Here is a 13,993-nt window from a genome sequence, read left to right as displayed (position 1 = left end):
AATTTGAAATAACTGTGTTAAAGCTTCAAGTGGAAAAAATGGACATCATGTTACCAATGTATGTCATCAGCAGAGTTGGAAACTAAGAATCAAATGGAAATGGGTAATAATGAAAAACATAGTACCAGAGATGAAGAATGCCTTTAACAAGTTCACCAGTAGATTCCACAAAATTGAGAAAACAATCAGTGAACATGATAAATCACTACAAGTTACTAAAATGACCAACAAAAGGAAATAAGTAGAGAAAAATGAAGAAAAACAGAGTATACAAGAACTGTGGGACAATTTCAACTGATCTAATATATGAAAGTGGAATCCCAGAAGGAGAGACAGGGGTAGTGAAGCCTTGGTATAGAAAAAATATTTGAAGAATCAGTGACCAAATATTTTTCCACAAATAATTGAATACATTAAACCATGTATTCAAAAATCTCAGAGACACTAGGTAGAATAAATACCCCTTCCCTCAAACATGTAGTGCGTGTATGTGCACGTGTGTGCATGCACACACACATCAAAACACATTTAGTTTTCAGACTGCTGAAAACTGAAGATAAATTTAAAAAATTCAAGGCAGCCAGAGGGAACAGACATATTAGATACAGAAAATCAAATATAAGAATTAGAACAGTCTTTTCATCAGAACTTCTGCAAGCTGGGACACAGTGGGGTAATTTTTTAAAGTGCTGAAATAAAGGAGAAATAAAACCTTTTTAAGACAAGCAAAAACTGAGAACTCATTGTTTGCATACTAGAAATACAAAGGAATTTCTTCACGCAGAAGCAGTATGATACCAGAAAGAAACTTGGATCTACACAAAGATTCGGGAAGTACTGAAAATGCAACAAGTGAAGGTAAATATAAAATAAATTTTATTCTTATTTTTAATTACTCTAAAAGAAAATTGTCTACAAAATAGTAAGCATGTACTATAGGTTTTTAGCACATATAAAAATATTTAACAATAGCACAAAGAATGAGAGGGAGAAAATTGTAATACTATCATGAGGTTCTTACACAACATGTAAAGTGTTAAAAGAATACTTGAAGGTATACTATGACTTTTAAAGAGGCAAAGAAAGGAACAAAGAACAGAAGGATAAAATAGAGAACTGACAATGTTGATTTTATTCAACCACAAAACAATAATATGAAATTAATACAATGTAAGTGATCAAAATGTAAACATGTAAGTTGAAACAGATTGTCAGTTTAGTAACAAAACAAAACACTCAGATGCTGTTTACAAAAAAGTCACTCTATTTATTTATTTATTTATTTATTTTTACAATACTAGGGATTGAACCCAGGACTTTGCATGCACTAGGCAAGTGCTGAACCACTGAGCTGCATTCGTAGCCCTACAAAGTCACTTTTTAAATAACAGGCATAGAAAGATTACAGTTAAAAGAATGGGAAAGATATGCATTACAAACATAAATTTTTAAAGGAAATTGGAGTGGCTACATTAACTTTAGGTGATGTAGACTTCAGAACATGGAGTACTACCAGTGATAAAGAAAGACATTACATAAGGATAAAGATGTTACCTCACTAGGAAGACATAACATTCACATAACACAGTGTGAATTTGCAGCTGCAAATCAGAACCTCTACATACGTGAGGCAAATAACTGATAGAACTGAAGGGAGAAATAGACAAATCCACATTTATGGTTGGAGATTTCAGTACCCCTCTCATGAGCAGTGAATATAGAAAACTAGTAAGGGCATAGATGTCCTGAACAACATTGTCATGCAACTTGACCCTTTTCGATGTTTATAGAATACTCATCCAACAATAGTTGAATGTACTTTAAAATTTTTTTTTTTTTTTTTTTTTTTAATTTTGAGTGTACTTGGGATGTTCTCAGAGTAGACCATATTCTGGCTTAGGAAATAAACATTTATAATTTTCAAAAATTTAAAATCATACAAAGTTTTTTTGTTGTTTAACTATGATGGGATTAAGTTAGAAATGAATAACAAAAATATATAAAAAGACTAAATATTTAGAAATTTGAATTCTAAATAACTCATAGATCAAAAAGGAATTCATAAAGGAAATCGGAAAACATTTTGAATTGAACGAAATATTTAAAATATCAGAATTCCTAGGATGCAGCTAGCACACAAATTAGGAATCTATAGTAATAAATGCTTAGAGTAGAAAAGAAAAAACAGGTTAGAGAGAAAGTATATCATTACATGCTTGGAAAAGAAAAACAACTTCAAGCCAGTGACTTGAATTTTTACCATACAGTAGCAAAATAAGAACAAATTAAATCCAAAGAAAGTAGAAGAAAAAATGAAGATAAAAGTAGAAATCAATGACATTCATTATTGTACTAGAGGTCCTAGCCAATACAATAGGACAAGAAATAGAAATAAAGGACATATGGGTTAGAAGGAAGTAAAACTGTTTCTATTCACAGAGTAGGACTTTTTACATGGAAAATGTTTTAAGGGTATTTAAAGTTCATAAAATACAAAGACTGTTTAAAAATGTTCCAGGCTGAAGAATATAAAAGAACATGGCAAGTAAATGCTCTATTTGCTTGTACATTAAACCCCGGGGTAGGGGTGGTGGGTGGAGGAGTGCTATAAAGGACATGACTAGATTAAATTGATGAAATTAAAACATGAATGGGAGTTCAGATGAAAGTATTATATCAGTATAAAAACTTGGGGGTGATAATTGCACTCTAGTTACTGTTAAGAGAATTCCTTTAGTCAGAGGGAATACTGAAGTTTAGTTTGCCCTCCATATCCATGGGTTTTGCATTTGTAGATTTAATCAACCCTGTATTGAAAATATTCTTTGAAATATTGAATGCATTGAACATGTAAAGATTTTTCTTGTTAAAATTCCTTTAAAAATAGGTCTAAAAATTTTATATGTAGATTTATATTGTATTAGGTATTATAGGTAATCTAGAACATTTTAAAATATATGGGAGGATATACACAGGTTTTGTAGATATTCTACAACATTTTATATAAGAGATTTGAACATCCACAGATTTTGGTGATCAGGGTTCCTGGAACCAGTTTCCTATGAATATTGAGAGGACTGTACTTTGGGGTAAAGGGCCATGATGAATGCAGCTTACTCTCACATGCTTCAGAGGAGAGGAAGAGAGTGTAAATATAGGTAGTAAAGCAAATGATGGTCAAAAGGCAGATATAATTATTTCCTGTACTGTTTTTGTTTTTGTAACTCTTTATGAAATTATTTTTAAAAAAATTTTAACCTTTTTATTAAAAAATGACAGAAGAAGAAGACCTCAGTGGAAATATCTTTTTTCACAAGTATGTTTGTAGTAAACAAATTAAATTATGAGAGAGGATGTCTTCACTTCCAGAACAAATGTAGGTTTGCTTTCTGTTGCTATCAGTGATTTTCCCAGCTCCATGTTCCTCTCCTGTCATGTAGCCCACTGCATGTGCAACCATCCATCTGGGCCCTCTGTATTGTTCTCATGTGAATTGATACAGGCCTATTTATGATCATGTTCCTTGTACTATGAGTTATAAAGTCCTTTTTCTCTGATTCAGGAGTCTCATGTCTTGGCAACACATATGAAAATGTAACAGCTAATTTGCAAGTTTGAAAGGATAAAATGAAATCCAGACCTGACAGTCTAGTCTTCTGAACATGTTGTACTTGTTCCATTTTTATTCCTTTTCTCACAATAAATTGTTTGCTAGAACTACCTTTCCAATTTCACCTGTCCCATTCATATTCTTTTAGTTTATAACACTGGTTTAGTAATCTGTCTTCTCCCAGATTCTTAGAAAAAAATTTTTTTCTGCTATTCATCATCACCTGTTTCTTTTTCCCTTTCATTAATTTCCCTCATTCTCTCTTTCCCTCTTCCTCCTATTTACATGTAATCAGATTGAATATAACAAATTTCTAATTAGACCTTGTCTGTGAGAACAGACTTTTTATTATATATACCTTTATTCCAATATAAGGCCACATATAGAATCATTTATGTGTTTCTGACTGATTTCATATGAGCAGCTATAGGGTTCATAAACTTTTTTTAACCCCTGCCAAAATGATATATTTATTTTACATTAGTGTATTGTTTATGTAGATCAAAAGTACCCACCTGGGGCTGGGGCTCAGTGGTGGAGTGCCTGCCTGGCATGTGTTGGGCACTGGGTTCAATTCTCAGCACTGCATATAAATAAATGAATAAAATAAAGGTTCATCAACAACTGAAAAAATATATATAAATAATTTTTTTAAAGTACCAACTAAGAACATAGAATTTTTAGGTTAAAAAGAGTTTTAGGAATCATTCAGAGCAAAATTCTTAGTTTTCCTAAAGAGACTACATCATGGTTAGTGAAATTTATTATCAAAGCCTTATAACTCTACTCTTCTTTATTTTATCTCACTATGATTATAGTGATTATAATTTCATCACATTGCTTTAAATCATTTTTAAATTTAATATACTGGTGTTTTTGATTAAAGGTGACATTTGTAAGATCATTTAGATTACCACTATTTAGTTTTTGTACCCATGTACATTTTGTGAAAAACTATTGGGCCAGATATGGCTTTCATAGTATAATAGTGTTTGAAAAGGTAATTCCCCACAAATCTAACTTTATCAGAATTATTATTCTGTGTAGTAGAATCTGATCTCATAAAGTAGTTTTAAAAATCTTTCTCTTGGTCAGAGTCTATACACCATAGTGATTAAGGTGTTGGAATCTGGAACCTGATACCCTGGGATTCAGTCCCAGCCCTACCACTTGCAGCAGTGTGAACTTGGTTGTGTCACTTCGCTTATTTATGCACTGATTCCTCATTTGTAAAATGTGAGTAGTTGTACCTATGTCACAGGCCATTGGGCGAATAAATGAATTGATATCTCTGTAAAGTGCTTAAAAGATTACCTGGCATAAAATAAGTAATACACATTTTAACCAATGTTATTGTTTACTAAAACCTGGTTAATAGGCCATAATAATTTCCATGTAACTTGTCAGCCTAAATAAGAGAATAGTTCAGATCATCATCTTTAAAGAAGTACATTTCACTCTTGTTTATATTTTAAAGTTTTTTTCCCCCCTTAGTTTCTACCCTCTAAGGATTTTTTTTTTTTTAACCAATGCCTTTTGACATATAATTTTCTTCAGCCCATTATTCTTTTTATGTTTTGTATGTGTTACATGTTTGTGTGTGCATTACAGTTTTAAAAACAATCTGATATAATGATTCCACTTTAGTGGCTTTTAAATAACTCAGTTCCATGACTCTGTGCTGTATAGCAAATGAGGATATGCCAGTATTTCAGATGTGCATAAAAGAAACTATGGCATATTACCTGACACTTGATTATATATCCACTTTACCCTTTTTTAAACAATATTCATATGTGATCCTTTACTATATGTTGTTACTAGAAGCACTAGATCATATGAATACAAGTATGACCATACGTTGCTTTTAAAAAAAAAATGATCACCCAGTAACGTGGTCTAAGTAAAATATTCTCTTTTTTAATTATGTAGTCCTCCTCGCCATCCTCATCACAGCCTCATTCTAGCCACTGCAGAACGAAGTCCTCATCATTGTGTCACCATGCATCCCTGCCCTGGGTCAAACGTAACCATGTAGGCCCTGCAAAGGCTACCAGTCCATCTCTCCGTCTTCGTCGCTGGCGACCCTTCTTACGCCTACCATCTTTGGGTCTCCATTCTGTTGTAAGTGTAGTCAATCTTCCATCTCTTCTTCTAGTGACGAGGGCAGTCCTTTTATTTTCCCCCCTTAAAAGTCTTCAGTCTTCGAAGTGCTTTTCTCTTGGTTCACTCAACCATTAGCTTTTTCTCCCCCAGTAAGATTGCAAGCATACCTCTATGCGTTGCAGTCTAGCTTGACTTTCACCACTACCTTGGTGAACATTCGTCTTTCCACTCCATGTCCTGCAAACATAAGGGCTCCTGCTTGTTGATGAGTACTGATCAATGTTCATGATAATGTTTAAGTTCCTGTCAGTTGTTAAAGTGAATGTGTGTTTTCCTACCCTTCAGCTTTCTGGTTTCATTTAGTTGGCTTGGGTCAACAAATGCTGTGTTCCTTCTGAGTTCTTTGCCATCTATTGCTTTGTTTTATTTTTCATGTTTCTGAGTATGACATTAGTCTCTTGCCATGCTTTGGGGTCACTTTACTTACTCTATCCTTAATCTAAATCCTTCATGGTGTATGGTGTTTCATCTAAACTATTTTATTCCCTGAGGTGGCTCAGGTACTTGTTTAATCTTGATCTGATCTTCCCTGCCTATTTAGTTTCTAAATATCTTTTCCAAGTAGGAGGTGAAGATTTTCTCCTGTTTATTAATGTAGGCTTCCCACAAATTTTATGACTTCACTTTTGTAGGCTAAAAATATTAGCAAACTACTAAAAAGTACATTTGTTCTTGTAATCTTCTGAATTATCTTACATGTTGAGATTGATGATGGAATTCTAATAATTCTGTTAGTGGAAATAAACTGCAGAATTAAGCAACTACAGTTCTTGTCTTTTTGATGATTTATACTTTTAAAGGCAATGACTGTGGTTTGGCAGAGCCTATCTAGAAAAGAAGTATCTAATAGCATTGGTGTGTGCCATACATTTATAAGAAACTTGACGTTTCTATAAACCATCATGACTTTTGAAGCTAGTCTGATTACACATTTTAATACTTAAAACAATTAAAAGTTGATGTCAAAGATTCTTTCTTCCTCCTATTTACCCTTCTAGAGCTGTACTCAAACTGCAAAGTGGAGTCTTGACACTTTTCCTTAAACATTTGCTTCCACCAGTTATCAGCAAAATCATCAAGTAGCCTTCCATTTGTGCTGAGTATCAACAAACGGTGTCTCTATTTCATTACACTCATTGGGTTACAACACTTATTTATCATTTTATTCATTCGTCCATTTGATATTTGTTGCTTCCTATTATGCTATATGTTGTTTGACACAGTGAGAATAAAAGGTAAAATAGATAAATAGGAAAATCATAATTTTGTAAATTCTGACTGGGGCACAATTGATTTAATTCTATGTATGAATTTCTTTTGGACTAAAATCATTCCAAATGTAAATGAATGTCATAAAATTTGGCATTTCTAGTTTTGTTTTTATGTAATGATTATCTTTGCACATATTAATTTTATTTCCTTGTAGCTTTATAAGTATTTTCATATCATAGTGGCTAAGAACATAGATTCTGGAATCACATTGCCTAGATTTTATCTTAAATTCCATCATTTGCTAGTGATGTAACCTAGAACATTTACTTAATGCTTCTCTTAGTTTTCTTGAGAGTAAGATGGATAAAATCATACTACCTACCATATTGGGTTTGTATGATGATTCATTGGTCACTAAGACATATAAAGCACTTAGAACAGTTCTTGGTATACATCAAATGCCATTAAATTTAAACTGCATTTTTATAATGTGAAATGTATGCTTAGTGTTTCATTTCTATCTAATTGATTTGTTATATCACTTTTTAATTGTTTAACCAAGAAGAGTATTATCTTCTAAATTAGGACATTTTAAAATATGTAAGTATAGGCAAAATGATCCAACCTATAGCCTCTGTTTTATGATTTTTGTATCATTATTTGTTGATCATTTTTTTGAACAGAAGACTTGTTGGGATTTGCTTTTATTTATTCTTTGTTTTAGTGGAATAATTTTTAAGCAATTGAATAATCACAAATTTTAGGCATTATTTGAAGTTGATTAAAGGAAAAGGCTCATAATGAAGATTGAGGTTTTATAGAAGCTTTAAAAGTTTTGAGCTTTACTTATCTTTTATAATAGTTTGAAGGCTTTTCATACCCACTTTAGAGTTTTATATTTTTAGTATGCACTTTTGGATAAAAGGTACAATGTCACACAGTTTTGAGTCACTACTTTGGCAATTGCTTATGCTTGTAAAAATGTTTGTATTAATATTGTAATAATATATAAGGTTTATAGCACACTTGACAGTTTACACATATTTTGCTTAAACCTTAAAATGGATAGAAACCCAAGGCTCATGGGTTTGGGCACATATTTAGTTATCTGACTCCAGTTATACTACTTTTACCACCAGCATGGTTGTATTTATCGTCAAGACACGAAGAACAATAGCTCAAAAGATTTTAAACACTTGATAATGTTGTTGGAAAATTGTCTTAAAATGAGTAAAATAAGATTTTATTCCTAGTTAAATAAGGAATTCTTTCTAGCATTTTTCTTATAGTAATGAATTTATAATTTCTATATTACCAAGGTTTGGACTTGAAAAATGGGATTCTCCTCTATTATTGATGAAATTAAGGTTTTGAATTAAGTGATCACTAATTTTTTTATTCCCTGACCAGGAAATTAAGGAAACTCACTATCACTGACTTTAAATATTAGAAAAAAAAAATCATGTTAAAGAAGGATAAGGTCTTGTTTCCAAGATGATAGAAAATACCAGGAGACCTTTTGTAGTCTCATTGTGAAACAACTCTTAACAAAGCTGTGTTAATGATGGAATTGGCTGCCTCAAAACTTTGTGGCAGTTCCCTAACATTGAAGGAGCAACCACAATACCTGACCACACTAGAGAGGAGTACTGTGTTGTGTTGGCACAATTGTAAAGCTAGATTACAACTTTGATTTCTACCAACTGTGTAATTCTTATAATTCTTGATGAGGTTAGGAAGAGCTAGTTTGACGTATTTGCCAATTTCTTCCATTTCTAATTTGAGGGAAATCATCTCAGAAGAATACTGAGAGATTAGGTGAGACACGGATTGGCAAATGTTTTAGAAGCATTCTGTATATCTTAGAAAATAAAATATAATGAATAAATAGTAGTATTTAGTCTCTGCCTTTTAATTTCTACATCAGGAAATTCCATATTACAATTAATTGACAATACATAATTGAGCCTGAAAAAAGTGTATTTTTTTGAGTCAAGATACTACCTTTGTTACCTTAATCCTTTTAAGGTAGTATAAGATATAATTTAATTTATGCCTTTTGAAAACTTTTGCCTCAGAAATTCTGTTCTACCTGTACTTAATAGTAATTGTATTTAATTTCCAATAATTTCGATTTGATATATAGCTAATATATACATTAGTGTTAGTTGTTCATATCATAGAAAGTGTCGGTTAATCAGTGTATCAGTTTTGTATTATTTGAATGTCTAAGATATGTAAACATTGCTCATGCAAATTAATTTGGGAAATTAAGAAAATCTAGGTATAGTTTAATTTTCAAATTGTTCATTAAGAGTTAAAAAAAAGCAAGAGAAAAGTCATGGCTACAGTTCATTGTATCCTTTTTTACCTTTAATTTTATTTTTTCTTATTTTATAATTCTTTTTTTTAAATACCTTTTTTTATTTATTATTTTTTTTTAACATGGTACTGAGGATGAAACCCAGTGCCTCGCACGTGAGGCAAGTGCTCTACCACTGAGCTACATACAACCCCAGCCCACTTCATTGTATCTTAATTTATTCTTATCCTCTTTTCTTCTCTCCTTTTAATCGTCAGGGCTGTTTCCCTGCATCTATTCATATTTAAACTTTTCAATCTAGAATACGTACAAGTACTTATTTTATGACTATTTATTCCACACTATTAAAAAAATGATATTATTAAATTCAAGTCATTAAGGAAACCAACTAGCTTTCTTGATGTCTTAAATTTTAACTTGTGTTGCTTTAGCTATTTATGAATTATTAAAACCTAAGACTTTTAACTTTTAAAAATTATACAACTTATCCATACATTCACTTCACTCAACAAATATGCATTGGGTATATACATCATACCAGACATTGTGCTGGCAGTGGGGCTTCCACCGTAAACAAGACTTAGATCAATTGAGACTAAGAGATATGCTTTTCATAAGTACTTTCTGTATTGATGGATGAACACATTGTCACAAACATAGACATGGTCATTCTGTCCACCATATCAAGGATTAAGCCTTGAATTATATTGGATAAATGTTCAGTCATTTGATATTATTTGTGTATGTATATATGTACTTGATTTGTTTGACTATTAATGTATATAATATGTATTTTTTTCTCCTATTCCAGGCGCCAAGTATAGATGAAAAAGTAGATCTTCATTTTATTGCATTAGTTCATGTAGATGGGCATCTCTATGAATTAGGTAAGAACTATTTTAATTTATCATGGGGAGAAAAGTGACAAATGGGAAAATTTCTGTTTATGATAAATAGGACTGCTGATATTTACTGTGTTTACTTAAATTAATTGCCCTATAAAATTAGGTTTACATAATGGCAGTTTTCCTTTTAATATTTTTTAAGAAAAAAATAATTGTTTTGATGTTCAGGCATCTTGAAATTCAAGAAAGTTTACATACTGCCTTTGCATTTTAGCAAAGCAGAAAAATAATCATTACAGGAAATTTCTGGAAATCATTCTTATTAAAATAGTGAGTTACTTGTAAATACCTGGGTGAACTGCCTTTATTTTTGAAAGAGATGTGTAATATTCATCAAGACCAGGTTTCATATTCAGTAACAAGTGTCACTAGTTTTTAGACCTTTATGTTGTCCCTCTGGTAGGCTTTCTTATTTTTAAAAAGACTTTACAGGGGCTTTGTTTTTTGGTAATGGTTTCTTTGGATTTATATCAAAGCATGATTAGTTACTTGATGTTTTGTCCTGTATCTGAACTTTTTTTTTTTTTTTTAAAGTTAATTTCAGTTGGCCTATTTCAGGGCCTATTCTGAGATAGCCTCATAATTTTAACTGATTTATTCAGATAGAAGAAACTTCTTATATATGTTTCATGATTGGTATACATGAACTTATGAGTCTTTCGCTTACTTCTCTATAGGACCTTCGGGAGTTAAAAAAAAAAAACCCAAATAAAGAAACGATAAAGAAACAACAAAAAACCCAATAAAGAATCCTTTTCAGTAATTCTACATACAGTGATCTTTAGTTTTCTTACCTCTCATTTGCTGTGTATATGTTACAACTTGCCACTTTTTGTTTTTCTTGTTTGCCCATGTTTTTATTGGTACATTATAGTTGTAAATAGCAGTGGGGTTTGTTGCTACATATTTTTACATGCCCACAATGTAACAATACAATTTGGCCAATTCATTGCCTAGTATTTCCCCTTTCCCTGGTTCCTTTCTTCTCCTCTACTGATCTCCCTTCAATGAAATCCATCTCCACCTTTCTTTTCCTATTTCCGTTCTAGCTGCTATATATAAGAGAAAACATACAACCCTTGACTTTCTGAGTTTGGCTTATTTTTTTTTAATATATTTTTTAGTCGTAGTTGGACACAATACCTTTCTTTTATTTATTTTTATGTAGTGCTGAGGATTGAACCCAGTGCCTCTCATGTGCCAGGCAAGTCTCTACCACTGAGCTACAACCCCAGCCTTTACATTTATTTATTTTGGGGGGTGGGGGCGGGTACTAGGAATTGAACTCAGGGGCACTCATCCACTGAGCCACATACCAGCCCTATTTTGTATTTTATTTAGAGACAGGGTCTCACTGAGTTGCTTAGCGCCTCACCATTGCTGAGACTGGCTTTGAACTCCAGATGCTCTTATCTCAGCCTCCTGAGCCACAGGCATGCACAACCATGCCTGGCTGAGTTTGGCTTATTTTGCCTAATATAATGTTCTCAAGTTATCTTCACTTTCCTGCAAATGACATAATTTCATTTCATTCTTCTTTATTATTGAATAAAACTCCATTGTGTATAAATACCACATTTTCTTTATTCATTCAACCATTGGTGAACACCTAGGTTTGTTCCATAGTTTGGCTATTGTGAATTATGCTACTGTAAACCTGGGTATGCGTGTTTTGTTACAGTATGATGACTTCAATTCTTTAGGAAGTAAACCAGAGCGATAAACAGGAGGGTCATATGCTGGTTCCATTCCTAGTCTTTTTTTTTTTTTTTTTCTTTTTCATACTGAAGATTGAACCCAGGGGCACTTGACCACTGATCCGTAGCCACAGCCCTTTTTAAATTTTTAAATTTTGAGACAGGGTCTTGCTAAGTCCCTTAGACCTCACCAAGTTGCTGAGGCTTTGAACTTGTGATCCTCCTGCCTCAGCTTCCTGAGTTTGGGATTACAGGGGTGCCCTACCACATCTGTTTTATTACTAATCTTCTGAGGAGCTTCTATGCCGATTTCCATAGTGGTTGTACTAATTAACAATCCTACCAGTAGTGTAAAAATGTTCCTTTTTCTGTACATCCTCTCCACTGCTGTTTGTATTCTTTATGGTGGCCATTCTGATTGGAGTAAGATGAAATCTCGGGTTGTTTTGATTTGTATTTCCCTAATTGCTAATGGTGTTGAACATTTTTTTGTATATTTGTTGGCCATTTATATATCTTTTTTTGAGAAGTGTCTGTTTAATTGGGTTATTTGTGGGGTTTTTTTGGTGGTAAATTTTTTGTTCTTTGTATATTCTGCATATTAATCCTCTGTCAGAATAGTAGCTAGCCAGATTTTCTCCGATTCTGTAGGCTCTTTCTTTACATTCTTGTTTCCTTCCAAAGATAATTTTTAAAATACATTCCTCCAAAATAATATTTTCTTTTCCATTCATTCATGCATTCATTCATCTATTCAGAATGAACTCATACTTTACTTAAAAGGTTACAGCCCATTACATTCCTTTGTGTGTGGGGGGGTCATGGCAGGGTGCTGGGGATTAAACCCAGGGCCTTGTGTGTGTGAGGCAAGCACTCTACTAACTGAGCTCTATCCTCAGCCCCTACATTCCGTATTTTGATGCTAAAATCATTCCAGACTTGGCCTTTGAAGGGAAACTGACTCTAGTGCCTTTTTGATATGTCATTATCATTCTTTGAGTAGTTTCTTTCAGTTAAACAAGATGCTCCAGGCTCATCTTTTATTCTCTGTTCCATTTGTCCTATATTTAGCCTCTTTTCTAAAGAGCCCTTGTTCCTTTTAATGGAAAATGGTGTTTAGAACCAAGATTGGGGAATTAGCTGTGCTCATTTCCACTAAGGTATCAATACTTCCAAGCCCTCCTGGAGAACAGAGCTAGAAAACATTTTTATGTATTGTATATAAACACATGCATATGTGAATATGGGTATACCTGCACACAATTACATGTTTCTGTGCCTCTGTATATTAACATTCATTCATTTATATCAATATTTCTCATTCTTTGCTGGACTTGTAGTTCAGTAGTGGTAGAGCACTTGCCTAGCATGCATGAGGCCTAGGGTTTGATTTTCTCAGCATCACAAAATAAACAACAAAAACCACTAAAACACTTCTAATCTAATGTCATAGAGTTATCCTTGTGTTCTTCTCCACATTTGTGACTTTCTTTTTTGTAGATGAGAAATCTCACCCCCATGACCCTTTGTGTATTTTCTGTTTTATTCATTCCTCCTGTATATAAACAACCTCTTGGCCACACCAATCTCAAGCTTGATTCCAATCTCACTGCTCACCACCTCCCTCTGCCTTACTGATCCTGGCCCTGGCTCAGAGAAAGCAAGAGTTCTCTAGAGTGTGCCTTCTGGTCATTTGCAAATTCTAGCTGCCTCAGCCTCCTTGAATTCCATTCTCTTTCTCCTCAATTCATTGAAAAGGTTGTGCTATGCTTGCGTTTCCCTATTCTGCACCGGTGTCCAATAAATGTTTCCTAGAAGAAAGCTAGTATTATTGTAGGGTGTACCTGCAGTTCTGGGCAAGCTGTTCCCCATTGTCTAAGAATAAGTTTCATATATTTTGTCTAGGCTTTTAGTTTTTTCAGTGGGAGGCCTATCTAGCACCAATAATTCCATCATGGCTGAATGTAGAAGTTGTTTAAGTGTTATTTCGTGAAATCCCCAAGAGAAAGATAAGGATTTAGCTTTATTTTATCACCCTCTTTATTTGCTTCCCTTTCTCAATCACAAAATGCATGCTTTT

The 13,993-nt window shown here is 33.0% G+C and overlaps 1 protein-coding gene across 4 annotated transcripts in view; it reads left to right on the top strand.

Moving 5' to 3' along the window:
- UCHL3 (ubiquitin C-terminal hydrolase L3) overlaps nucleotides 1-13,993 on the top strand; it is a 53,448-nt gene that overhangs the window by 31,287 nt on the left and 8,168 nt on the right. For 3 of the 4 annotated variants that reach the window (XM_079138939.1, XM_079138940.1, XM_079138942.1), the window contains 2 exons: nucleotides 5,543-5,734; nucleotides 10,123-10,198. In XM_079138939.1, the coding sequence (XP_078995065.1) occupies nucleotides 5,543-5,734; nucleotides 10,123-10,198 (268 nt within the window). The remainder of the gene's footprint in view (nucleotides 1-5,542; nucleotides 5,735-10,122; nucleotides 10,199-13,993) is intronic. The other variant, XM_079138941.1, reaches the window with a different exon arrangement.

Source organism: Sciurus vulgaris (assembly GCF_902686455.1).
Source record: "Sciurus vulgaris genome assembly, chromosome: 4".
Taxonomy (NCBI): Eukaryota; Metazoa; Chordata; class Mammalia; order Rodentia; family Sciuridae; genus Sciurus; species Sciurus vulgaris.
The sequence above is the reverse complement of the archived record's forward strand: the minus strand, read 5'-3'. Positions and strand labels throughout refer to the sequence as shown.